At 44.4% G+C, this 26,291-nt stretch overlaps 1 protein-coding gene across 3 annotated transcripts in view; it reads left to right on the forward strand.

The window, feature by feature from the left end:
• Nucleotides 1–26,007, forward strand: part of TOGARAM2 (TOG array regulator of axonemal microtubules 2) — a 382,090-nt gene extending 356,083 nt beyond the window's left edge. For all 3 annotated transcript variants that reach the window (XM_085610378.1, XM_085610377.1, XM_085610379.1), the window contains exons 17-20: nt 11,781–11,979; nt 13,636–13,852; nt 23,583–23,669; nt 24,895–26,007. In XM_085610378.1, coding sequence (XP_085466504.1) covers nt 11,781–11,979; nt 13,636–13,852; nt 23,583–23,669; nt 24,895–25,148 — 757 coding nt within the window. In that variant the 3' untranslated portion in view covers nt 25,149–26,007. The remainder of the gene's footprint in view (nt 1–11,780; nt 11,980–13,635; nt 13,853–23,582; nt 23,670–24,894) is intronic.
• The last annotated feature ends 284 nt before the right edge of the window (nt 26,008–26,291 follow it).

The following is a 26,291-nucleotide window of genomic DNA, read 5'->3' on the forward strand; positions in this document are numbered from 1 at the left end:
GAGTGGGTGTGGCAGGGGTGATGGGCAACATAAGCCCTGTGAGTGGGGGTGGCAGGGGTGATGGGCAAATAAGCACTAGGGGTTTGGGTGGCAGGGGTGATGGGCAACATAGTCCCTATGGGTGGGGGTGGCAGGGGTGATGGGCAACATAAGCACTAGGGGTGTGGGTTGCAGGGGTGATGGGCAACATAGTCCCTATGGGTGGAGGTGGCAGGGGTGACGGGCAACAGGTCCCCTGTGAGTGGGGGTGGCAGGGGTGATGGGCAACATAAGCCCTGTGAGTGGGTGTGGCAGGGGTGATGGGCAACATAGTCCCTATGGGTGGGGGTGGCAGGGGTGATGGGCAACATAAGCCCTGTGAGTGGGGGTGGCAGGGGTGATGGGCAACATAAGCACTTTGGGTGTGGGTTGCAGGGCTGATGGGCAACATAGTCCCTATGGGTGGGGGTGGCAGGGGTGATGAGCAACAGGTCCCCTGTGAGTGGGGGTGGCAGGGGTGATGAGCAACAGGTCCCCTGTGAGTGGGGGTGGCAGGGGTGATGAGCAACAGGTCCCCTGTGAGTGGGGGTGGCAGGGGTGATGGGCAACACAGTCCCTATGGGTGGGGGTGGCAGGGGTGATGGGCAGCAGGTCCCCTGTGAGTGGGGGTGGCAGGGGTGATGGGCAACAGGTCCCCTGTGAGTGGGGGTGGCAGGGGTGATGTGCAGCAGGTCCCCTGTGAGTGGAGGTGGCAGGGGTGATGGGCTACATAGTCCCTATGGGTGGGGGTGGCAGGGGTGATGGGCAACATAAGCCCTGTGAGTGGGGGTGGCAGGGGTGATGGGCAACATAGTCCCTATGGGTGGGGGTGGCAGGGGTGATGGGCAACATAAGCACTAGGGGTGTGGGTGTCAGGGATGATGGGCAACATAGTCCCTATGGGTGGGGGTGGCAGGGGTGATGGGCAACAGGTCCCCTGTGAGTGGGGGTGGCAGGGGTGATGGCAACATAGTCCCTTTGGGTGGGGGTGGCCGGGGGGATGGGCAACATAAGCCCTGTGAGTGGGTGTGGCAGGGGTGATGGGCAACATAAGCCCTGTGAGTGGGGGTGGCAGGGGTGATGGGCAAATAAGCACTAGGGGTTTGGGTGGCAGGGGTGATGGGCAACATAGTCCCTATGGGTGAGGGTGGCAGGGGTGATGGGCAACATAAGCACTAGGGGTGTGGGTTGCAGGGGCGATGGGCAACATAGTCCCTATGGGTGGGGGTGGCAGGGGTGACGGGCAACAGGTCCCCTGTGAGTGGGGGTGGCAGGGGTGATGGGCAACATAAGCCCTGTGAGTGGGTGTGGCAGGGGTGATGGGCAACATAGTCCCTATGGGTGGGGGTGGCAGGGGTGATGGGCAACATAAGCCCTGTGAGTGGGGGTGGCAGGGGTGATGGGCAACATAAGCCCTGTGAGTGGGGGTGGCAGGGGTGATGGGCAACATAAGCACTTTGGGTGTGGGTTGCAGGGCTGATGGGCAACATAGTCCCTATGGGTGGGGGTGGCAGGGGTGATGAGCAACAGGTCCCCTGTGAGTGGGGGTGGCAGGGGTGATGAGCAACAGGTCCCCTGTGAGTGGGGGTGGCAGGGGTGATGAGCAACAGGTCCCCTGTGAGTGGGGGTGGCAGGGGTGATGGGCAACACAGTCCCTATGGGTGGGGGTGGCAGGGGTGATGGGCAGCAGGTCCCCTGTGAGTGGGGGTGGCAGGGGTGATGGGCAACAGGTCCCCTGTGAGTGGGGGTGGCAGGGGTGATGTGCAGCAGGTCCCCTGTGAGTGGAGGTGGCAGGGGTGATGGGCTACATAGTCCCTATGGGTGGGGGTGGCAGGGGTGATGGGCAACATAAGCCCTGTGAGTGGGGGTGGCAGGGGTGATGGGCAACATAGTCCCTATGGGTGGGGGTGGCAGTAGTTATGGGCAACAGGCCCCCTATGGTTGGGGGTGTTAGTGGTGCTGGCCATGCGACCCCTATGGTGGGCTGTTGTTAGTGGCCAGGATATGGAGCCCCTGTGTGCGTGTGCCATTTTGCGGGTACATGTCGTTTGTTTATGTGGTAGGTGTCCGACTTACCGCCTGCGCCGTCGGCGTCGGTCCCTGAGCCGGTCATAGATGTAGAGTACTGGTATGACCTGCGCGATGGGATTCATGATGTGTTCGTGTCGTACACGCTGCTTGTTGCTCCGTCTCGTACCCGCTGCAAGCTGGTCCGTCTCGTAGCCGTGTATTGATTTGTGGCGCGAATCGTAGCTGATATGCTTGTTCTCTGGATGCTGTGACGTGCCGTACGTGCCGACCCGTCCGACGCGTAGGAAGTACGCATCGTAATTGTCATGCCGGAAACTGCTATGGATACTGCTTCCGGGCGGCACGGTTCCTCTTTGAGAGTTACGGCTTGGACGGAGAATGGGGCTTGACTCACAGCCTACGTGTCGGTCGTGTTTTTGGCAGTTATGCGCATCGTACTTACTCTACAGGACGGACCGGGTCTGGGTACGTGTCGGTCGCACGGTAAGGCTACGGACAGCTGTCCGACCGGCATCGGACTCGTCCCCAAAGTGGTGTACATTGAAATGGTGCAGAGTGGAGTAGGAGAGTAGAGTGAAGTAGTGTGTTGTGGAGTGGAGTGGCGTAGAATGGAGTAAAGTGGCATAGAGGTAGTTGTGTAGAGTGAAGTAGACTGTCGTAGAGTGGAGTGGTGTAGAGTGGAGTAGGGTGTTGCAGAGTGGAGTGTTGTAGAGTGGGGGGACGTAGAGTGGGGTAAAGTGTCAGAGTAGAGTGGAGTGCCATAAATTGTTTTGGCTTATAGTCGAGTCCTGTAGAGAGGTGTACAGTGGAGTGGCGTAATGTGCAGTAGTGTACAGTGCAGTGGCATAGAGTGAAGTGGCATATAGTGCAGTGATGTATAGTGCAGTGGCATAGAATGCAGCAGCATACAACACAGTGTCATAGAATGCTGTGGCGTGGATTAGAGTGGTGCATAGTAGAGTGGTGTAGAGTACATTGGCATAGAGAGCAGAGTAGGATAGAGTGGTATTGAGTGCAGTGGCATAGAATGGTGCAGAGTAGAGAGGCATAGAGTGCAGTGTTGCAGAGTAGAGTGTCATAGAGTGCAGTGGTGTAGGTTGCATTGACGTAGAGAGCAGTAGCGTAGAGTGCAGTGGTGCAGAGTATAATAGACTGGCGTATAGGCTGTGGCATAGAGTACAGTGTTACAGAATAAAGTATAGTGGCATAGAGTGCAGTGATGCAGAGTAGATTGGCGTAGAGAAGAGTGGCTTAGAGTGCAGTGGCGTAGAGTAGAGTGCAGTGGTACAACATAGATTGCAATGGCATAGAGTGCAGTGGCGTAGAGTATATTGTTTCAGAGTAGAGTGAAGTGGCATAGAGTGGAGTGGTGCTGGGTAGAGTGCAGTGGCATAAAGTAGAGTGGCATGGAGTGCAGTGGCATAGAGTGCAGTGGTATAGAGTGGAGTGGGACACGGTAGAGTGCATTAGCGTAGAGTGCAGTGGCATAAAGTGCAGTGTTGTAGAGTGGCGCACAGTACAGTGCTGCAGAGGAAAGAAGAGTGGCGCAGAGTAGAGTGTCATAGAGTGCAGTGGTGTAGGTTGCATTGACGTAGAGAGCAGTAGCGTAGAGTGCAGTGGTGCAGAGTATAATAGACTGGCGTATAGGCTGTGGCATAGAGTACAGTGTTACAGAATAAAGTATAGTGGCATAGAGTGCAGTGATGCAGAGTAGATTGGCGTAGAGAAGAGTGGCTTAGAGTGCAGTGGCGTAGAGTAGAGTGCAGTGGTACAACATAGATTGCAATGGCATAGAGTGCAGTGGCGTAGAGTATATTGTTTCAGAGTAGAGTGAAGTGGCATAGAGTGGAGTGGTGCTGGGTAGAGTGCAGTGGCATAAAGTAGAGTGGCATGGAGTGCAGTGGCATAGAGTGCAGTGGTATAGAGTGGAGTGGGACACGGTAGAGTGCATTAGCGTAGAGTGCAGTGGCATAAAGTGCAGTGTTGTAGAGTGGCGCACAGTACAGTGCTGCAGAGGAAAGAAGAGTGGCGCAGAGTAGAGTGGCATAAAGCGCAGTGGTGCAGAGTAGATTAGAGTGGTGTATAGTGCAGTGGCTAAGAGTGGAGTGGTACAACGTAAAGTGCATTGGCGTAGAGTGTATCGAGGTAGAGTGCAGTGGTGCAGGGTAGAGTGGCATAGAGTCTATTGTTATATAGTAGAGTTGTGTACATTACATTAGAGAGGCATAGAGTGAAGTGGCGTAGAGTGCAGTGGCATAGAGTGGAGTGGTTCAGAGTAGAGTAGAGTGCAGTGACGCAGAGTGGAGTGCAGGGACATGGAGTGCTGCAGAGTAGAGTGGAGTGGCGTGAAGTGGAGTATGCATGGTGTGGTAGCGCACTGCCATTACAGACAACACATTTTCAATTGTAATGACGATCATATTTGCACATGCATACAGTTTTACTGATAGAAGTATACAGCCCATAAACTATAAGGTGTAGAAATGTTATCGCCTAATGTATTGATTTCTTTTGATCATATTAAAATATTTGTTTCCACCACACTTCAGAATTACATAAAATGTGCTTCTTTTGTGCTTTCCTAATACTGATGTAATAAATATTGAGTAGAAAATATAGACAACAAAAATATTGACTCCTATACTTAAACAGGTAAGTGCAAAAATATTGACTAAAAAATATCGATGTAAAAAATATAGATGTATAAAATAATGACTTTTATATAAATATAAAATAAAATAATATATATTAGATATATTACATATAATTTTAACAAAATAAAATACATGTAATATTCATTTTAATAATATACTTTCAAACAATAAACTATTATTTTTAATTTGTGTTAAATGTTTGAAATATTATTAAAAATAACAACATATATTAATGATTTTAAATGTACAAAACAAAAATCTGTGATAAATGAAAGCATTAAACTATTAAATTGTTTTTATACTTACATTTCTCAGTACAATCAGTGCAACAGTGGGGAAAGTGTTGGATAGCAAAGGGGCAAAATAACTATTCCCACTCCAGTGAGTGCTAAAGTAGGGTAAGTGTTGGATAGCAGAGGAATTACATTTACTATTCAAACTCCAGTGAGTGCAACAGTAGGGAAAGCATTTGATAGCGGAGGGGTACACATTACCATTCCCACTCCAGTGAGAGCAACAGTAGGGAAAGTGTTGGATAGTGTAGGGGCAAAAATTACTATTCCCACTCCAGTGAATGCAACTGTAGGATACGTGTTGGATAGCGGAGGTGTAAAAATTAGTATTCCCACTCCAGTGAGTGCAACAGTTGGGAAAGTGCTGGATAGCAGAGGGGTAAAAATTTGTATTCTCACTCCAGTAAGTGCAACAGTAGGGAAAATGTTGGATAGCGGAGGGGTAAAAATTACTATTCCAACTCCAGTGAGTGCAACAATAGAGAAAGTGTTGGATAGCAAAGGGGTAAAATTTACTATTCCCACTGCAGTGAGAGCAACAGTAGAGAAAGTGTTGGATAGCATAGGGGCAGAAATTACTATTCCCACTCCAGTGAGTGCAACAGTAGAGAAAGTGATGGATAGCGGAGGCGTAAAATTACTATTTTCACTTTAGTGAGTGCAACAACAGTAGGGAAAGTGCTGGATAGCGGAGAGGTAAAAAATACTATTCCCACTCCAGTGAGTGCAACATGAGGGAAAGTGTTGGATAGTGGAGAGACAAAAATTACTATTCACATTCAAACAGTTAAAACAAGAATAAAAAATAAAAAAAAATAAAAAAATCATAAATATAAATAAGCAATATTCAAAAAAATTAAACATCAAATATATTAAATATATCAAAAGAAAACATATTATAATATTAATTACATATAACAAAAACCTACAAATAATATATACAATAATAAAAACATTTACAAAAAAATAATTATTTTAAACTTGAAAATATATCCAAACAAAAAATGAATTAATACATAAATGTATTTATTTTATTTCCTACCTATAACACCACACCAATACCAAAACACTTCAATATTTTTTACTAAATTTACTTTCATAATTACCATAATTGTAATAATCAATTTAAAAAATATTATTCATGAAAACAAATAATGAACATTAATTGACTCCACACGCTTTTTAACACTATAATATTCACAACACACACCTAAATTAAACTATAAAATAGATAAAACGTATTTTTTTAATTAAAAACTATTACTATTAACAACTAATAATGAAGTAATTAAAATGTATTTAATACCTACCCTTTACCCCTTTAAAAGTAAAAACACACACAAAAATAAACAATTACCCAAAATAAATATCGAATAATTAACATTAATTAACAACTATTCATTAATTAATTAAATACAAATTACTTCCCACCATTTACTCCTATAAACACAACACACACCTAAAATGAATGACACAATTACCATAATTAATTTCCAACTAATTAAAATTAATTAACATCAATAATTAATTCATCGATTAAAAATAAATTATTTCACACCCTTTACACTTATAAACACCACAACACACACTTAAAATGAATGACACAATTACCATAATTAATCACCAATTAATTCAAATTAATTATCAACCAATTATTAATTAATACACATTTAACACTATAACATGTCAATTAAACAAATATTAATAAAAAAATCAATAAATGTAATATAATTGAACTACTTCCCACCCTATGCCCATATAAACCCACAACCTGCTTCGGAACTAAAAACGCAAAATAAATAATAAAAAAAAAGTAATCCTATTTTTTTAACACATATATTAAAAATACAAACAATTCTTATACTAAAAACATAGAACATATACATAAAAAATATATAATAAAATACATAACATTAATGAGAAAAAGATATATTTAACAACTTATATTTTTGCAAACGATATTAAACACTTCATTTTTTTTTAAATCAATATTGCTTACCTTAAGTCGAAATTCTTGACCACGATATTCTTGCTGTCGGTGTTTCTAAACCACGATATTAATGACTCGATATTTGTGCAATTCAATATTTTTTACTCGATATTCTGTCTCTGCACCCAAGATTTTCACATAAATCCTCTTACTTCAAGTCAGAGAAAGAATAGTAAACGCCAAGCTCCCTCAGACGACAAAGCCTAATATTTGACCTCCATCTTTGAATGCACAGTAAATTGGAAAACATTAAGAACAAAATTTGAAGGCCTGTTTACAGAAACAAGCACTCATGGAAGATTATAAGGAGCAATGGTAAACAGGTGATGCTCCACAGGATGGACAAAGGCATACTGGACAGCCTAAAACAAATAAAGCCAGCAAACAGAAAGTAAGCAAATGGGAGTTGCAAACCACAAAGCCAATGATAAGCAATGGGCGGAACACATTCCCAGGGAAGCTTCCCGAACATCCCCAAGATGTCATCAGCAAGCCAGACTACTGGGCTGTCTGGTAGGCTTCTACCTAAAAGCAGGCTGTACTGGAAGGCAGCTCATAGTAATTATCGGTGGTGGGATTTATTCAAGAATTCCACCCATCACTTTTTCACTTAAGCGCAAATTTGGCAAAAGGAGGAAAATGAGTGGCCATCCCAGAGGCACACCTCTGTTGCATGCATGTATATTAAGGGGCTACGATGTGAATAGTTTCTATTCAGGAGTAAATTCAATGACTTTTGGTCTGCCAAATTGTGTCCTGATGGTAATATGTGGTCGCATGCTGTTGCTTGTCTAAGTGCTTTGCCATCTTTAGAGACATGGGCCCACATTAGGATGGTGGGCAGACTTTGGTCCGCCCGCCATCTTAGCGGTGTTCGGACCGGCCGCCAGCGGTGCGGCAGTCCCGCACCGCCAATTAGGATGCGACTGCCACCCTGGCGGTCGCATCCCGCATCTTTCTCATTGCGGCGGGTGCTTGCCCAAGGTCTCACCTTTCTGCAAAATATCCCAGATTTTGTCTTGACAACAGACGCATCCATGGAAGTATGGGGAGGTCATCTGCAAGATTTTCAGATCCAGGGAAAGTGGTCTCAGATTCAAAAACAACACCACATCAACAGTTTGGAACTCCGAGCCATATTTTTGTCTCTTTAGGCTTTCCTTCCGAGGATAGCAGGTTCTTCAGTGCTGGTCCGTACCGACAATAAAACCAGCATGTACTACATAAACAAACAAGGAGGAACAAAGTCTGTGATGCTTTCCCAAGAAGCGCAGGAGTTGTGGGAATGGACAACGTTCCACAGCATATCCTTGAAGGCCGAGCATGTCAGCGGTCTTCACAATACCCTGGCAGATACACTGAGCAGGTCTCAATCCGGCTGCCACGAGTGGGAGTTGGAGCAAACTCAGGTGAACAAAATCTTTCTTACATGGTACAAACCTGCTCTGAATCTGTTCGCATTGCAGGAGAACAAGAAATACCAATATTATGCCAGCAGGTTCCCTCAACTGGGGTCAAGGGGGAATGCCCTTTCAATGAGATGGTCCAGGATCTATGCCTATGCTTTTCCCCCCATTCCATTAATCCCCAGGGTGCTCAGCAAGATGAAATTGGAGGGCTGCTGCCTAATTCTGATTGCACCCTGTTGGTCCAGACAATATTGGTTCCAGGAGCTTCTTCTGTTGTCACAAGACAGACCCATTCGCCTTCACCCAACAACGATGATGTTATCTCGGAACAAGGGTCAGGTATTCCATCCGGATCCACAGTCCCTGCACTTGTATGCATGGCTCCTGAATTCCTAGAGTTTAAAGACCTCAATTTTTCACAGGACTGTCGAGATATACAGTCTAAATCCTGTGCTGAAAGCACTATCAAAACATATTGTTTAAAATGGAAAATATTCTGTTGCTGGTGTGAAACCAATAAAGTTTATCCAAGTCAAGCCCCTGCTAAACAGATTCTACCTTACTTGCTCCAACTGGCCAAGTCTGGCCTCACCTTTTCTTCAGTCAAGGTTGACCTGGCTGCTCTTTCCAGATACAGGATATCTCCGCAGCATCCTTCTCTATGTTCATCTTCTCTTATAAAACAATTCATGGGAGGTCTTTTTTGCACTTTTCCTCCTGTGCATGCCTCTCCTCCAGAGAGGGAACTCAATGTGGTTTTAGCACAACTAATGAGACGATCATTTGAACCGGTTCATAAAGCAGAACTCAAATTCCTCACATAGAAAGTAGCCCTCTTGCTGGCTCTTACTTCCGCAAGAAGGGTTTGTGAATCTCAGGCTTTTACGATCAAAGAGCCCTTCTTACGCTTTACACAGGACTACGTAATCCTTTGGACAAATCCTAAATTCATTACAAAAAAACTTTCTTTCAAAATCCATCCACTCCAGCTGAAAGGGCTTTACATACATTAGATGTAAAAAGGTGTTTGAAATTATATCTTCAAAAGATATCAGAAAGACGGATCAACTGTTAGTGGGCTACGGTCAAGGAAAACAGGGAACCGAGGTAACAAAGGCCACTCAATTCTGTCACGAGAAAGCCAATAAACCTCTCACAGCGAAGGCTAAGGCACACTCCACCAGACCTATTGCTGCATATACAGCTTTGTTTGCTGGGGTTACACTGGACAAAATATGCAGTGCTGCGACATGGAAGATCGTCCACACGTTCACAAGACACTACTGCCTCCAATCTGCACAAAGAGAGGATTCAGTGGTTGGACAAGCTGTGTTACGCCATCTATTTCACTACGGTCAGATTCTTTACATTTCTTTAAGGCTTGTCTATTATTAGTTTTTTCTTTACTATTATATTTCTTACAGTGTTCATCTTCCAATGTTTCTCAATTTATAAGTTTTTCATGCTGATATCCGCTATCACTGTTATATGATTATTGCCTTTTATGCTTTGTCATTGCAATATTTCAAGGTTATGGATGTCCATTGGAAGTTTTACAATTCATGTCTCCCACCATCCGCAAACAACAGTACAATTAGGGTACTGCTTGCTATTCTGATTCAGGCATGTGAATCTATGAAAGATACCCCAATACTGGATAAGAAAACAAGTTACTTACCTGTAGCTACAGTTATCCAGTATTGGTATCTTTCATAGATTCACATGCACCCACCCTCCTCCCCGTGGAATCAGTTCTCAGGGATTTTGGGGATATTTACTTCCCACTTGTGCTGGAAAATCTGAGGAGAACTGCTTCTGTTGGGAGTGTTCTAGAGGGTGCTGGTAGCTGATTGGTTGGAGCTGACTTTTGGTCCTTTTCCTATAAGGACGTAGATAGGCTACTAAGATATAGCCTTTGGCCTCTTTTGGCCTATTTATTACTTATGGCACTACTTTTGTATTTGACCGTGGGACTCCCATCTCGGCGACGGGGAATGATTTAGGCATGTGAATCTATGAAAGATAGCAATACTGGATAACTGTAGTTACAGGTAAGTAACTTGTTTTCTTTCCGTCCGCCGCGGTACCCCCGCCATGGTAATATGGTGGGGGGGGGGTGAGGGTTAAACGTGGTTGTGATGGCGGGTGATCGCCATTGCCGGCCGGGCAATGCTGATCCGCCTGCCATCATAATGGGGCCCTTGATGGTAAGGCCTGCTAACCACATTTCTTGGAGGTTTCCAACTTACAGAACAAATCATGAGTAACATAGATCGCCTCACCATGGTCTTCTAATCTTTACTCCCATCTAAGCCATCTAAGTAAATATATCCCTATAATAACAAAAGCTGTCTAGAAATATGTTAAAGATAATTACAACAAAATGATGACATTAGATACAAAACAATGTGATTAAAAAAAAAAAAACACAGTGCAAAACAATGAGTCTATACATATAGTTTCTGTGGTGAAATATTTATTTTGATATAAAACCCGTTTGTCTCTATAAAGAAATAACTTAAATTGAATGCAGCAGGCCCCTCCATATCCAGTAAAGTCCTTTAGGTGATATAAAAATCTGTGGGTAAACCCTGTACCACTCATTCATTTCATTTCAAACAATACACGGACACTAAACCGATATTGTTATCCCATGTCCTCTCCATGGAGGCAAATAGAGATTATTAAGCCCATCATACATTTTCCACAGGAAGGTTGGGTGGGTGGGGATGGGGGCAGTTTTGTCCTTCCTCCCGTTGGCTTGCAGTGAACTTTTTTAATGGATATCAGTGCCCATTTTTCAAAGTTCCTTCTGCATCCTAAACATAAGTGCAGCTTGCCTCCCACACACATTATACCACTGCCGATACAGGAGACAAAGTGCAGCCACGTGCTTTAGAAGACAAGCCTTGGTCTCCTGTGAAAGACCCGTCCTTGCGCTGCAACTGAATTCTTTACCCAAATATAACATACCCTCACTTCCCTGAAATCAATGTTACCTCCACTTTGTAAAACCAATAGGGACACACACTTGTCTCCAAAGTGAATCCCTCCAAACATAGCATACCAGCTAGCGGTGTCCACCCTCCCAACAACCCGCCACTACCATTGAAATAAGGCCTTTTCCTCTCAGGTGTCTTGCACTGTTATTATTAACAAGCACTGTGGAAGCCAGTAAGTCTGGTGGTAATGTGCTAACACATCCAAACAGCATTTTTGCATACATGTTTTGCATATGAAAGCCAGAACGATTGGCTTTCCTGGTGCTTGTTTTCTTCATTTTCAGATAGCAAATAGCAGTGATGGTCTATCTTTCTGTCTGAGTGGGCTCTTACATTGCAACTGAAGGTTTTTCATTTTTATGCTATTTTTTTTTTCCATTGAGGGTTGACTCTAATGGAGTGACACCGCCACAACTAGTCCCTCGGCGCCAGACTGTCCGCTCCGCAGAAGTGACGGAACAACTGAAAGAACTCAACAAACTCATGACTGCCAAGGAGTTCCAGAGCAGGATGGAAGGGGTGACCTTGCTGCTGGAGCACTGCAAGAACAACCCCAAATTTGTCTCCGCCAACATCGTGCAGGTCAGTTTTGTCCTTTCCTGTTCACCTGCGAACAATAAACTTTCAAACTGTGTGTGGGCCTCAGTTATAGTACTTGCAATTTCATATATCATGGCCAGTGCTTAGTTTGTAAAACAATACGTGCAAGGGCCCTCTCAGGAGGCCACTGCAGCTTGCACCTACAAGTGCTGCCAGTGATAGTAACAGCACAACTACTAACCATCACATTCCTACCAGTGTGCCAATTCAGACTTTTCCAGGCCCTCAATGCTATAATAATGGATTGGGCAGCAGGTAATTGTCATTTTAATGTATATTGAATAAAAAATTGACTGTTGTTGTGGTCATCTCTAAATTAGCCAGACAGCGCAACCTTGTGGCATATTGTCGCAAGCACGGGTGTTGATAATAATGTGCCGGTGCCGAGCCCCTGTAACCACCGGCTCAAATTAAGCGCTGTTCATGGCTGATGTCAAGCTGCACTGTGTTTAATTACCACAGCATGCCATCTTTACTCTGGTGCATTGTGAGTGTGCGTGGGTGCGTGAGTGCGTGTGGCTGTCTACATGTGTGCAAGAGTAGAACACACTATGGGAAACAGAAAGTTCCTCACAGTGATGGGAACACCTGACTGAACCAGACAAACATCAACACGGTGAGGACCACGTGCACATCGGGGACCAGAGCGTAAGGGGAGGCAGTGTACTTGTATAATGTCGCACTGCTCAGGTTCACTCTCCCTACTGAGGATTCACAAAGGTAAACTTTCACTTCTGTGTAAATTTGTTATTGTTTGCTATTCACAAAGGGATTTAAGAGTAGTATCTTTACAAGTGCGAAGCTTATAAAAAGACCTATCTTTTTATGTGGGAGACTCTACAAACCATATCTCTAACAAAACATTTCAGGAAAAAAATATTCAAAACTAGGTCTTATCAATAACATTTTTCAATGAAACGTTTTCAGCAAATTCTTTTTCATTGAGCTGTTGATTTTAATTGAAATGGTTTTCCAAGAAAGGTTTTCTGTAGGACAATATGCTCCTGAAACGTATTAAATTTAAAATAAGAGACACACTAAAGTATAGCTATCAGCCACGCAAATAGGTCAACAATTCTATTCTTACTATTTATCATAGACAAAAAGACACCTGGTCGCTTTTATCGCAATCCTTTATCACTTTAACCAGTCTTTAATCGTCTGAAGATTCGGTCTAGTGAGCCACACTATTAGTTGTCACTGGGGATGTCACCTGTGGCTCATAACAAAGCCCACAGTTGTAATCTTATGCTGCTGTGAATTGAATATGACTTACCGGTCATGGGTTCAGATTCTGGCCAGGCCAACAGAGCCTTTCATCCTTCAGGGTTCAATATGTCGAGGACCAAGAATGTGATTACTACTAAGATCTGGTATTAAAAGGACAACACTATTGTTGGCAAGTACTAAAAAAAACAAGTTATTAATAGAATACTTGAATACTCTTTTCCTTTAATGGTTTTTGAGAGCCTGGTCTCAACTGCAAACCCCTTGGTGAATTGCAAACAAATCTAACCATACTCTGTCTTATTTAATATTGCTGAAAGAAAGACCAAATACAAATTTAATTTAGGTGACAGCAATTATATATTTCCAGTCACATTACCTAATTCATTATACCTCTCTGTTAATTTTTAGATATTTGATTGCTTTAACCCAAGGCTTCAAGATTCCAATAAGAAGGTGAACCAATATGCCCTGGAGTCCACAGCGGCCATGATACCCATCTTGAGAGACGGTTTGCACCAGGTCTTAGTCTCTATGGTGATCGTTGTCACGGACAACCTTAACTCTAAGCATGCTGGTATTTACAGTGCTGCAGTTAAAGTTCTGGACACTTTGATTGCTCACATAGGTAAGTCAAACTTGTGATTATAAATTAGTTCCAGGTATATTTACAGTTATGACAAGGAGAGTATCAAATGGTGTAATGCTAAATTGAGAACCGCAATTGGAATGCAGTGATGGCAACACGAGATTCATGCATCCCACAGATAGTTGATGATCTTAGTTTCAGTTGGGTGGGAATATTTAAACAGCGAGGACTCTTTTGCGCCAGTCGGAACTGTGTTATATCACTCATAGTCTTTTTGCGAAATTTGCATCGCAGTAATGACTCCATTAGTACCTCAAAGCTTTTGCTCAGTTTGCTTTCGGCCCACAAATCGTAAATGTCTAGCATGAAGTAACTAAGTAGAAACTTCGGAAGTCAGAATAATGATTTAGCCACAAAATCCTCTCACCTTATTTGTGCTTTCGGACCCTGAGTACATATTGAGTTTTGTTGAGAAATGCCAAAACAATGGAAGTAAGTGTTCAACATTTGACATCAAAAAAATTTATCATTGAGTTTCTCTTGCGAGCCCAGGGTCATTCAAAGCTGAAGACAAACACCTAAAAGTAATGGAGATGGCCCGGTCTCCTTTGGGGTCTCCTGAATACTCCTCCGCTCCCTCGCTTGCCGTTGTGACCTGAGGAGCTGCTAAAATAGAAGCGACTGAGGGCCTGATTTACAAAGGTAAACGTACACATTTGTGTAAGTGTACGTTTTTTTTTGGTATTCACAAAGTACGGGGACAGGACAGTCTTTTCATTTTCAGAGTCCTCAGCCCTAAATGTGGAGTCTCTGCAGTCGTAAACTTACTATTAACTTGTACCTTGGCAGTACAAAAAAAAGTACATTTACACTTTCGTGTAAGTTTACCTTTGTGAATCAGGCCCTGAGGTGGACAGTGAAAGCCCATGAGCGGAAAATGCTTCTGTCTCAGTGAGTGCGAACTACAAGGCCTTCACGATTCCCTCAGACCGGATGAACTCTGGCACTTGTTCTGCGCATATGAGGCCTGATTTGGTGGTATCAGTCTTGATTTGGAGATCTGAAAAGCACCAGCACTTTATTGAGTCTTGGAGCTTAGAAGGAGGTGTTATGAGGGTGCCCGAAGAGACAGATGGGCAGGCGATCCAAGAGTAGGAGCGGATGAAGTGATTTCCCAGTGAGCAAAGATCATCCCATACCGAATAAGGTTGTTTGAAGCAGATTTGGTCCTTGTCCCTACCAGAGGGAGAGTCTCCCCCCTTGGGGGCCAGGAGGTTAGATTCACCAGGTATATCAGTGTCTGAGCGCTAGTGAGGCCCGGCTATTCCACTCATATTGAGGCTTATGTCAGAGACCCACCATGATTGCTAGGAGATGACAAAAGGAGGACTTCTTTGAGTCTTCTGAGGTGCACACAAGAAAGACCAACAAGAACTGTGTTTTGTTTACTCCAAAGAAATGGGATTCACATTAGGTAAAAAAATATGTTGCTGGACTCTATAATTGAGCTAAGACAAGAACTAGCCCGGAAAACAGACTGTATTGAGAGTGTGTCAAAGGCTGTTGAGGGGAAGCCAGAGGGTCTAACCACAAAAGTAAAAACTACGAAGTGAGAAATACAGAAAACTGAGCAGAATTTGCAAGCCCATAGGAAACACCTAGAAGAATCGAAGTTGACCATACAAGAGTTGTGTTTTTTCAGGAATGATGCAAAATAAAAACCCTAGATAATTTGCAAAAGTAGGGGGAGATTCATTAGCATGCTAAGGATCCCATTTCAAATTCAATCTGGGGAATTAAATTGGTAAATCACCAGAGAGATAGTGGGCCTTCATGGGCTAGATGCCTAGTCGGCATAACATGTGGTGAAGAATGTATTGTAGATACCAACTCTCGTGGGTACAGTCATGCTAGGAACTGAGAGACAGAATCTTGAGAGCAGCTACCAATTAAATGACAGTGCTAATGGGGTGTCCATGCCTTCTCTTTTTTGATTGACTTCAATCCTAAAATGCTGGCAAGGAAAAGAGTGTTGTTGACGATTCAAAAAGAGGTTGCTAAGGAGTTAATGGTAGGGGTTGGTTTCCCCATAAGGCTCCATATAGACTACAAAGGAAAACATTTAGGGGCTGATTACGATGGCAGGCGGATCGCCGGCCTGGCGGTGGCGATCCACCCGCCATCGTAACCTGTATTATCCCCCGCCATATTATAATGGCGGGGGTATCAAGGCGGATGCAAAGTACGTCTGCCGCTTTTCCGCCGGTCGGCAATCGTTCCGATTGCCGGCCGGGTGGTCTTGGGCCACAATATGGTGGCAGTGCCTAGCATGATGTGTGTGGTGTAGGGCCTTTCCATGGCGGCGATGCCGCCATGGAAATGCTGGCGGGGATTTGCCATGGGTGCCCGTTGCTGGCCCCCGGGGTGTGGGGGGGCTGCACTTGGGGGGTACCTATGGTACCCCCCTACATTGCCATGCACAAGGTGGCAGGCACGGCGCGGTGCCTGCCACGTTGTGCATGGCACTGCACAACATGGCATTTCACCATTGCGCCGTGTGCTGCAGCCAGCAGCACCCACCGCAATGTTAAAATGCCTGATGCGACCGCCGCAGTGGCGGACGCATCATAATTGGGGTGGCGGGACCCCCTATGTGTTTACACAGGTGGGATAGGCCAAAGGTTTATTGGAGGGTTTTGGAGATGGATTCTGGTTAATTACACGATTGAGTGGGTTTTAGGGATGCTCCACAGAGGCATGCTTTAAGGGTTTGTTCCTTCATTATTTGGGCTCAGGATCTCTCCCAGAACATAGGAGGTGAGAGGCTGTAGGCATGCAGTTTTGATAATGTTGATGTTTTTTGTTTTTCTGGCTTTTATCTCTCCGGATTTCTTCTCTTTCCCCGTTTTGTTTGGCCTTTCTCACCTGATGCGAGGCACATTAGGGACACTTTGGTTTATAAGTTTGTAATGAAATTGTGTTTCTTGAACCTGCGATGTATGCTGTTTGATGTCAGTTACAAGATATTACAGAGACTTTGTCAATGTGATAAACCATTGGCTATGTTTTTTGGTACTACCAATAAACTGATTTAAACCTAAAAAAAAGTGATCTATTAAAAACTTCCTTCTATTGTTGTTGCTGAATAAGGGGACACAATTGAAGAGAATCAGTCATGAATTCTAACCTCTGCATTCCTACGTTGTCACTAATTATTCACACATACATCACCACACTGAAACCTTCAACATTTAAACATGCTAACATTATTATCCTTTCACTAAAAACTCTACACCTAGCCCTAAAGATCCTGCTAAATATGAACTCATTTCTAACTTGCTGTTGCTTCGCAACATTCTGGGAGTAGAGATAAGGTCACAGCTCTGCTAGTTCATGGAGAAACACAGCATCCTCTACGGCCGCCAAGCAGGATTGAGACCCGGAAGGGGCACGGGAACTACTTTGACAGACAATAAGTGGAATCTTGTGACTTTTTTGGATGATAATCATTCTGAGGTTCTCATGCTTCTGGACCTTTCAGCCTGTTTGATACGGTTAACCACAGCGTGTTAAAGCAAAGACTGGGAAATTGTTCTGCAAATACTGGATCTGTCCTTCTCCGGCTTTAATCCTTCTTAACTGATAGCAATCAATAAGTGAGAATCTGCAGCGCACTTCAACAACCAAACCTACTCTATGTGGTGTACCCAGGGCTCTGCCCATTTGGCACTTCATTTGATTATTTGTATGTGAACGTTACCAGTGGTAATTTTTTATTACCATCTACAATTTTAAATGTTCACTGACAACACTCTAGTCCCCATCCTTCTTGAAAAGAACCAGCAATATCACAGCAAGGTCAAAAACAGCCTCAGACATGTATTCTTCTAGATGTACCACAATATGCTAGGCCTACATGGTAGCAGAATTGAGGTTATGGTCAGATGAAACTCTGACAACTCTGCACTTCCATTGAACTGGCCTCCTGTACTGGGAATAGCCCCATATCAGTACAGAGTAACATATCTGTGTGTTTAGTTTGATAACAGTTATAGAGAACACTATCACCTAACTTGTGAAGTTTAGAACCGTGCTCCCTTTACAATTGAATCTTAATACTGAAATCAAGAGGCCTATTAATATTGAGGGAGCTCGTCTTTGAAATTCATTGTACCATCTGTCAACTTTTCCAACTTTACAATCCTTCTTCAAAGAACTGAAGACAAAGCTGTTCAAAGAAACCTACACTCCCTAAGCAGATTCTATCGGGACATAGCACCCTTCTTCTCACTTTGGGACTGATCCTGGCATAGGTGCTAATCTAGCTCCTAGCTATGACTTTTTTGAATGTGTGAATCTTTCTTGGAAAGTTTACTTTTGATGATTCAGCTTGTTCCATCCCATTCCTACATGTGCTGCTAAATGACTTTGGTGGCATGTTAGCCTCCTCTTCACCAAGGGACTGGACCCCATCAGCCCTCATCTGAAACCTCCTTAAGAAACCATCAGCAGACCCAAGGACGCTGGCCAACTACTGACAGATCTCCTTACTGGCCTACCCTGCTAAAGTTCTGCACCAATCATCAACAAGGAACTAGCCGACCACTTAATCAACTATATCACCTCCTCAACCCCACCCAATCCGGATTGAGGACAAACCACAGCACCAAGACTGCCTTAGTTGCCGCCACAAATGACATCCAACTGTTCGTGGACAGAGGAGACACCGCAGCCCTCATCCTATTCGACATATCTGCAGATTTTGACACCGTCTCCCATCCTCATTCAGTGTCACCACGAAGCCGGCATACAAGGACCCGCCCTACACTGGGCTCCCAATCAGTCATGGTTATCAAGGAAGGGAGATAATAGTTCTGGAGTTACGCTGACTAGTATTGGCTTGTTAGCAGTATTTATTGCTTACCCTATGAGGGCAATACCCCTATTCCAACAATTATGAAATATATTTAAGTAAGGTAGAGTAAGCAATTCTCAAGAATAATAATAATAGACATGTGGTTTGATATTCCTTGAGTAAAATAGTGGTCAGAGGTTAAGTGCTAATTGCCACATACGCAGTTGAAAACAAATGAAAGCCTTTATTTAATTGTGAGGCAGCAGAGAATGAAAAATTTCCTAGCTATCGTAATGGAAAGTTTCAATTCTGAGGACTCAGAGGCGAGGATTATGCCTTCTTTCTTCACTTTATTCAGACAGCAGCCATCAAATCTTCAACAAACTACATTTCCAATGAAACCTTGGGAAAATTGTAGCATAGAAAAACAACCAAAGGGAACATAGTGACTGTCCAATCAGCATGTAATCAGTCCGATATAGTCCCTCTTCACTGGCCCCTTGCCCTTTGAAGCGCGGAGTCAAAGGATCACCGTTATGTATCCTGTTTATTTGCATCAGGTCCTGCAAAACAAGGCACATTGTCACCACGAAGGCCTATAAATGCAAAGCCTGTGGGAGAAAACAGGAAGGAATGAAGCAACAATGCAATCAATACCAACGTGTCAATCATTAATTGTAAATCTTAAGACTTACTTACTCCAATATGGGGAGGACGATCTCCTTATTGGAATCCCTAGGGTGGATAATCCTCGCCTCCGAGTCCTTAATAGAATTGAAACTTTCCGTTACGATAGCTAGGAAATTTTTCATTCTGTGTCAGGACTGGAGGTGAGGAATATGCTAGTTCAAAGCTTGCTCACTACGAGGTGAGCCATATTAATCACAGGCTTGAAATAAAACCTTTTAAATGTTGAGTCCGAAGACCAATCTGCCACGTTGAGGATATCCTCCAAATGGGCGCCCAAGCCAAATGCTTTAGAAGCCATAGCACCTCTAGCTCAGTGTGCACCAAAAATACGAAGATCAATGCCAGCTTCCTGCATTACCCATCAAACCCACCTTGCTATGGTGGGGGAGGAAACTGCTTTAAAGGGTTTGCGAAGAGTGATACGTAGTTGTTGTTCCCCGGGAGGACGAATCTCCTCAGTCATTTCTTCATATTCTTTCAAACATTGTACCACGCACAGTTTGAGAAAATCTGGGAATTATGGGTAAGAGATTACTCTTGTGTGGCATTTAGTACTTCTGTGGAGGGTGAAAGTTACCCCGGTCGGGGAAAAAATTCTGCTTGTTATGTCTAACGCGCTCACATCAGAGAAACGGCAGCATGATATGAGACACAGAAGCATAGCCAATTTTGCTGACAATTCGTTCCTGGACAAAAACCGATTAGGTTGCCAAGAAAGAAACAGGTTAAGGACCTGTTTACCATCTCAGAGAGCCGAATACTGAGGCTCTGGAGGGAGAGAAAGTCTGATGCCTCGTAGCAGTCTACATATTAAGGGGTGTTCCCCCTCCGCTGAGCCGCTAATTGGAAAATGTCCAGCTGAGATGGCCGACCGGAAGGTGTTAATCGATCTGTAAGTCAAACCCTTATGAGCTAAGTGGGCCAGAAAGTTAAGAATATGGACTACATCTGCGTCCAAGGGATTCAGGTCCCTTCGTATACACCAAGCGGACCAATCTGTTCCATGTGAACTTGTACCTCTTGACGGTACTGTCTGCCCACGCTCTGGACATGAGTGTCAGCATCCTCCGAAAGGCCCGGGACCTCCCAGCGTCTCCGGTAATCCGCCATGCCATGAGCCACAACGTATTCTCCTGAATTAGAGGATGAGGAGACCGGTCGGGGCTCATGAGAAGAGTCAGAAACAGGGGAAGTAGGATTGGAGAATCCCAAGAAAGTTCCAGAAGAACTGGAAACAAAACTTGCGACCTCCAAAGGGGGTGGTGCTAGATCCACATCCGCCACTTGTCTCCTGACTTGTGCTGTCACCCTTGTGATCATCGCAAAGTGTAGGAACGTGTAACCTTTCACTCGGCTCCAGTCCTGGAGAAACGCATCTTTGGCCACCGCTAAAGGATCTGGCGTCCAGCTGAAGAAGCAGGGAAGTTGGTGGTCGAGCCTTGAGGCAAACAGGTCCATCGAAAAAGGACCCCATTGGGAATTGAGTGTCCCGAACACTTCTGAGTCGAGTTTCCAAAGACTCGAGTCCCTGAAGTTGTGAGATTGAAAGTCTGCTACTATGTTGTCATGGCCTGGTAGGTACACTGCCCTCTGGGCCCTCCCCAAAAGAGACTCTGGAGAGATGAGGGGACCAGAGACCTTGGCTTCCTCAGCCATGTCAAGGATTTTTATGATGGGACTGAGCGCGTCCAGGAGCTTGTCCTGACAAGAGCGCCAAGATCTATCAATACTCTTCTTAGGGTCCTTCATAAACTTCTGTTAAAAGGGGACGATACGTGGATCTATCTCTGGGGTAAGAGCCACCTTCCCCTCTAATGAAGGATGAGGGCATTCAGCCCACAAGCTGTTACGTGCTTCTTTCTCCAAAGGTCTGCGAATGCGACCAGCCACGTAACTTGCGACCTTGTCAGCCGGGGCCCAGTCAGAAGTCCGGGGATGTATAATATCCTCAGGGTCTAACATGTCTCACATGTCTTGGGGAGTGTTGGATGGGTGGGAAAGGATAGGTTGATTATCGGGGACACCTGAACCCTTGGGGGGGGTGAGAAGGGCCTGGCAGAATATGTGGATCTCCGGAACCCTTAGGAGGAGGGGAAGGGATGCTAGGAGGTAACGCCGGTTGCATCGCTAGATAAGCTTGGCGAAGTCTATCAAAAGCGTCTAGATCTACCCCTGCTTCACGTGTACGTTTTGCAGGGGTCCGCTAAGTCCTGTGTAGCAGGGGCAGTTCCCTGGGAATTTGAGGGAGCATGGGCCACTGGAGGTGGAGTTAAATTAGCAAAAGCCTGGGCAATTTGGCAGGAAAGTCCCTCTTCTACGGTTCATAGCCTCCTCAACCGCCCGATATATTGAGGCATCTACCGCATCATATAAATCATCACCCCATGGGAGGTCAGCCAAAGGGTCATCTACACGCTTGGAATCATCCTCGTAGTCCATTGTGTTTTAACTATGGGACTAGAGAGGATAATATATATATATATATCTCTCTGATTATACAAGTCTGGGTGACAGACAGGTAGCCCTCTTCAAGTGGCCACTTATTGGAGGACTGGGTGGCAGTCCGTAAATTATATTAATGCGAAACGTTTCGCCAGAGTTTATGGGTCCAAGCCCTGGGACACTTCCCTGGTGTTAGAAGCAGTTGAGGGGAAAAAGGCTGGTCTAGGTATGTGTCCCTGAGAGGCCAGCGAGGCCAAATACAGACCCAAAGGCGTAGCAGAACAGTAATATGGACTCTGGAGCTCGTGATTTTAGGGCTGCAGAGCCTCAAATGGTCTCGATCGGCCAGACTAACAAGGCACGATCATAGAGATCCTTACGGCGTCTCCCTCAGGCCGGCAGGTCACAACGGATGCAGCGCGCTGACAGAAACTCCTCTGAGAGGAATGTTGGAACTAGCGCGCCGCGCCTGATCCACCTCTGACGCCCTCTAGCGGCGTGAGGCCAGCTGCAACCCAGGTCTGGGACGCGTAGGAGCGATGATCGATCTCGCGTCCCGAGCTGCCGAAAATACAGAAAAACAAAGGCAGCCACCGCGGCATAGCCGCAAAGATAAAAACGGAGCTTCACGCAATACCGATAACAAAGAAAAACCTTTGGCAATATCAAGCGAAATACAAGCAACAGCAAAAACGCTACAGAAACAAAAGCGTTACCGCTGTAAACCGTTATTAAAAACAGTTATTAAAGCATTGACCAACATCAATTGCAAATATGAAACACTAAAGGAGAAAACTTGGCTGTGCAGCAGCGAAGAAAGAGGACAAGGGGCCAGTGAAGAGGGACTATATCGGACTAATTACATGCTGATTGGACAGTCACCATGTTCCCATTGGTTGTTTTTCTGTACTACAATTTTCCCAAGGTTTCATGGGAAATGTAGTTTGTTGAAGTTTTAATGGCTTGCTGTCTGAATAAAGTGAAGAAAGAAGGCATAATCCTCTCCTTAGTCCTGACATAGAATTTAGCGCCACATGTGGTAACATTAGTGTTTGCGATTACCAAATAGTCAATGTTTTGCGATTCGCTATTTGGTAATTACAAACACTGATGTGTTAAAGTGTATTTTACCTTACTGTTTTTGATTCCTAGTGGATCGCAAATAGACCTACCTTATGAATATTAATGAGTTAGGCCTTAGTTTACGACCCATTGGTAATCGCAAAAACCGACCACCATGTCTGTGATTGCACACATACAAACAAAGCCTTGCATAGCCTTGGGACCTCCTACCTTGAGAGCAGCATCAATTTCCACAACCATGCTAGAAGCCTCCGCTAAGCCACCCTCCTGCTTACCCATGTTGCCTGCATATGCAAAGCAGAGAGACGGAGGCGCTTTCTCCTACCTTGCTCTAAAAGCCTGACTGACCTCCCCTTAATCTGTACAGTCCTGATTCACTGTAGTTTGTGAGCAAGGAAATTTCACACCACTTTCCAACTTATGTTAAATTCCCTTTACTGGCAGGAGCGATCTTGAGCATAGAACGCCAGAGCAGCCTTCAGAAAGGTCATTAATTGGTTCTGGACAGACTGAGCTGGCTACTGAGTTTAGGAAACTTTAATCTAGTTGACATTTCAAGACTCAAGTCTATAAATGTGGGTGCATTGGTGGTCACAGGAAATTCACAGATCATTGATTATAGTTCACAATTTGGCTAATTAATCTGAGATGTAGTTGTGCAAGTATGGCACCTGATTATTTGTATGGTTCCTGTTCCAGATAACCTGTGGTTGCTGCAGCCATTTGCCAGCAGAGTGCCTCTCCTCAGTGGTCGCGCTATGAATGACATCACAGAGCGCCTGTCAGGTGATTCAGCTGAATATGTCTTTTTCCTCTTCCCTTACAAATGTGGCATGTCTTTTTGGAAATCAATTTGCTGGAATATTTACAAATGTGCACTAAAATATAAAACATGAAGAGGCATATTTCTAAGCCCCTATCACCACCACAATGTCACTTTTAAAGACATTCTGGTGGCGATACGGGCTTCGTCTTATTTACAAGTCACTGTTAAGCCACTTAACGTGGCTTAATGCTGCCTTGTAAATAAGGCATCCTTTAACGCTATACTTAGTGTGAAAGGGGAGGGCAATGGGTATTATTGTGGGCGTTCCACCGCAACACCCATTGATTTTGACGCTGCCCTGTATTTACAAGGGTGGTGTAAATATGGGGCAGCGCCAAAATTAAGCCCAGTAAAAGCCTGGTCTTACCCTGGCGAAACGAGGAGAAATGTTTCTTTCACCTTGTTTTGCTGTTTCCATGTGTGTTGCGTTCTGCAGCACACATGGAAACAGCAAAACACCTTTGATTGTTTATTTGCAGGAAGGCGTCCCTTCCTGCACATAAACAATCATTAAAAAAACATGACGTTTTGCAACTTCTATGTGTGCTGTATTAAAAAGCACACATAGAAGTTTAAAATTGCCAAAAAATAAAATAAAAAAATTAAAAAGTTAAATACGTGGTTTTTAATTTACCACTGTGCTTGATATTCAATGACATTGATGATATCAAGCTATTCATTTTACTGCATTTTTACTTTTACCTCCTCTCTCACACTGTGAAAAATGTTTTTAAGTTGTCAGGTCATTACAGTCCACACACCTCGGAAATGCTGCCTCAGACAAACTTCGGGGCATATTCACAAGGAAAGTGGCGAAGCGTGTCGTTAAGCCAAGAAGGCTAACAACACACTCCTTCCCTTTAGAAACGCAGGTCTGCACCATATTTACAAGAATATGCTGCAGCCCTGAGTTTCCCCTTGCGCTGACGCTACATTTAGCTGCCTTGCTCCAAAGCATGGGCCCTTGCACTATAGTGCAAGGGTGCCTGCATTGAGGGGAGTGATTGTTTATGTGCAGGATCCTGCTATTCATATTTCTTTGGGCTAGTTGAATGGTAGTAAATTTACCAGCGGTGCATTGATTAGCCAAGGTGTGTTTGATTAGTCGACAAAGAACCGTTACTCAAGGAGGATGTGTATTTCATAAAGGCTGACAATGACCTCTTTGCGCCTTCTTCCTTTCAGTTCTTGTCTCTGCTGTCTACCCACGGAAACCTCAGGCTGTCGAAAGGCATGTCCTCCCCGTTCTCTGGTACTTCCTAAGCAACATGACAGGCAGCGGAGTGCTACCCGGAAAGACTGGCAACGTCAAGGCTGTTGTCTCCAAGCTCACAGAAACCCTCATGCATCAGATGGGAGATAGCTTAGAGGAATACGCCTCAAGTCAACCACAGCATGTGGTAAAAGCACTTCAGGATCTGACAGGAAGACAACTGTAGTGGAATAGCCACCTCTTTTCCAGTGAACCCTCTGATGACAACCATATCGAAAAAGGAGTGAACGAGCAATGGTGCACGAACAGTCTGGCAAGCGCACTTGAAACCCCAAACACGGAGCACACAGGAAAATGCATAGGATATACTGTTTTAGTGTACGGCAACGTTTAGCACCAGTACTGTTAAAAACTTGGAAGCACCTCTATGTGCCAGTGAATATGAGTGGATGCCAGTCCACAGCCACCTCCATGTAAATGAGGTATCTCCCCCACACACACAAAAAATGAATGCTCGTGGTCTGTGTAGTGCGTGGCCAATTTTACCACCAGGATCTATGTAGTCTCTCTGTCACTAGAGCCAGGAACACATTTGCTTGTTAAGTACGAGACTCCTCACCCACCCTAAAGTGGCATGTTTCATCCGATGGACCTTCCTCCCACCACTTGCAAAAACCGGTGATGTGGGCTGTACCTCATCACCGGCCAAGGGAGAGGAGCACTTCAGGAGATGGTTCCCATTAGACCAATGTGAACATAAAGGGGTGGGGGTGTGGGGCAGACCGCAAAATAGGGCATTATATGAATAAAACTACCTCTTGGTGGATCTAAATACAATTTTTCTATATCTCCTCATGGAATAGGATTAAAAACTAAGGAGGAAAACTCAGAAAATATCAGATATAGACTATTTTTAGATCAGTGGACAATGTAAAGCCTTTCCACCCAGATCATTATCGATGACCAAGGGAAGACTTTTTAATAATTTCCACACATTTTCTTCCTCTGTAGAAAAGAATCCTCTAGTTCAAAATGTACATACTGTATTATGAGTTAGAATTAAAATCCCATATTTTTGTAAGTTTTACTTGTTGCATGTGATTTTTTTAGGTGCTTGTTGTGAAATTAACATGACACACCAAATTGAATGTCTTTTTCACTGTCTACCTTTCTTTCCACTTTCTTCTTGTCGATAGCTCTTTCTGCCATTACAGGTCTTTAGTACACTGATGGGCATATTTAAGAGCCCCTTTGCGCCGCTCTAGCGCCATGCAACATGGTGCAAGAGTGACATAAATTAAAAACAAGCTGTATGATGCCACGCACGGCCACCTTGCATGGCCCGGAGTGGCTTTATAAATCTCGAGTA

This window comes from Triturus cristatus, chromosome 6, assembly GCF_964204655.1.
Source record: "Triturus cristatus chromosome 6, aTriCri1.1, whole genome shotgun sequence".
In the NCBI taxonomy this organism is placed as follows: Eukaryota; Metazoa; Chordata; class Amphibia; order Caudata; family Salamandridae; genus Triturus; species Triturus cristatus.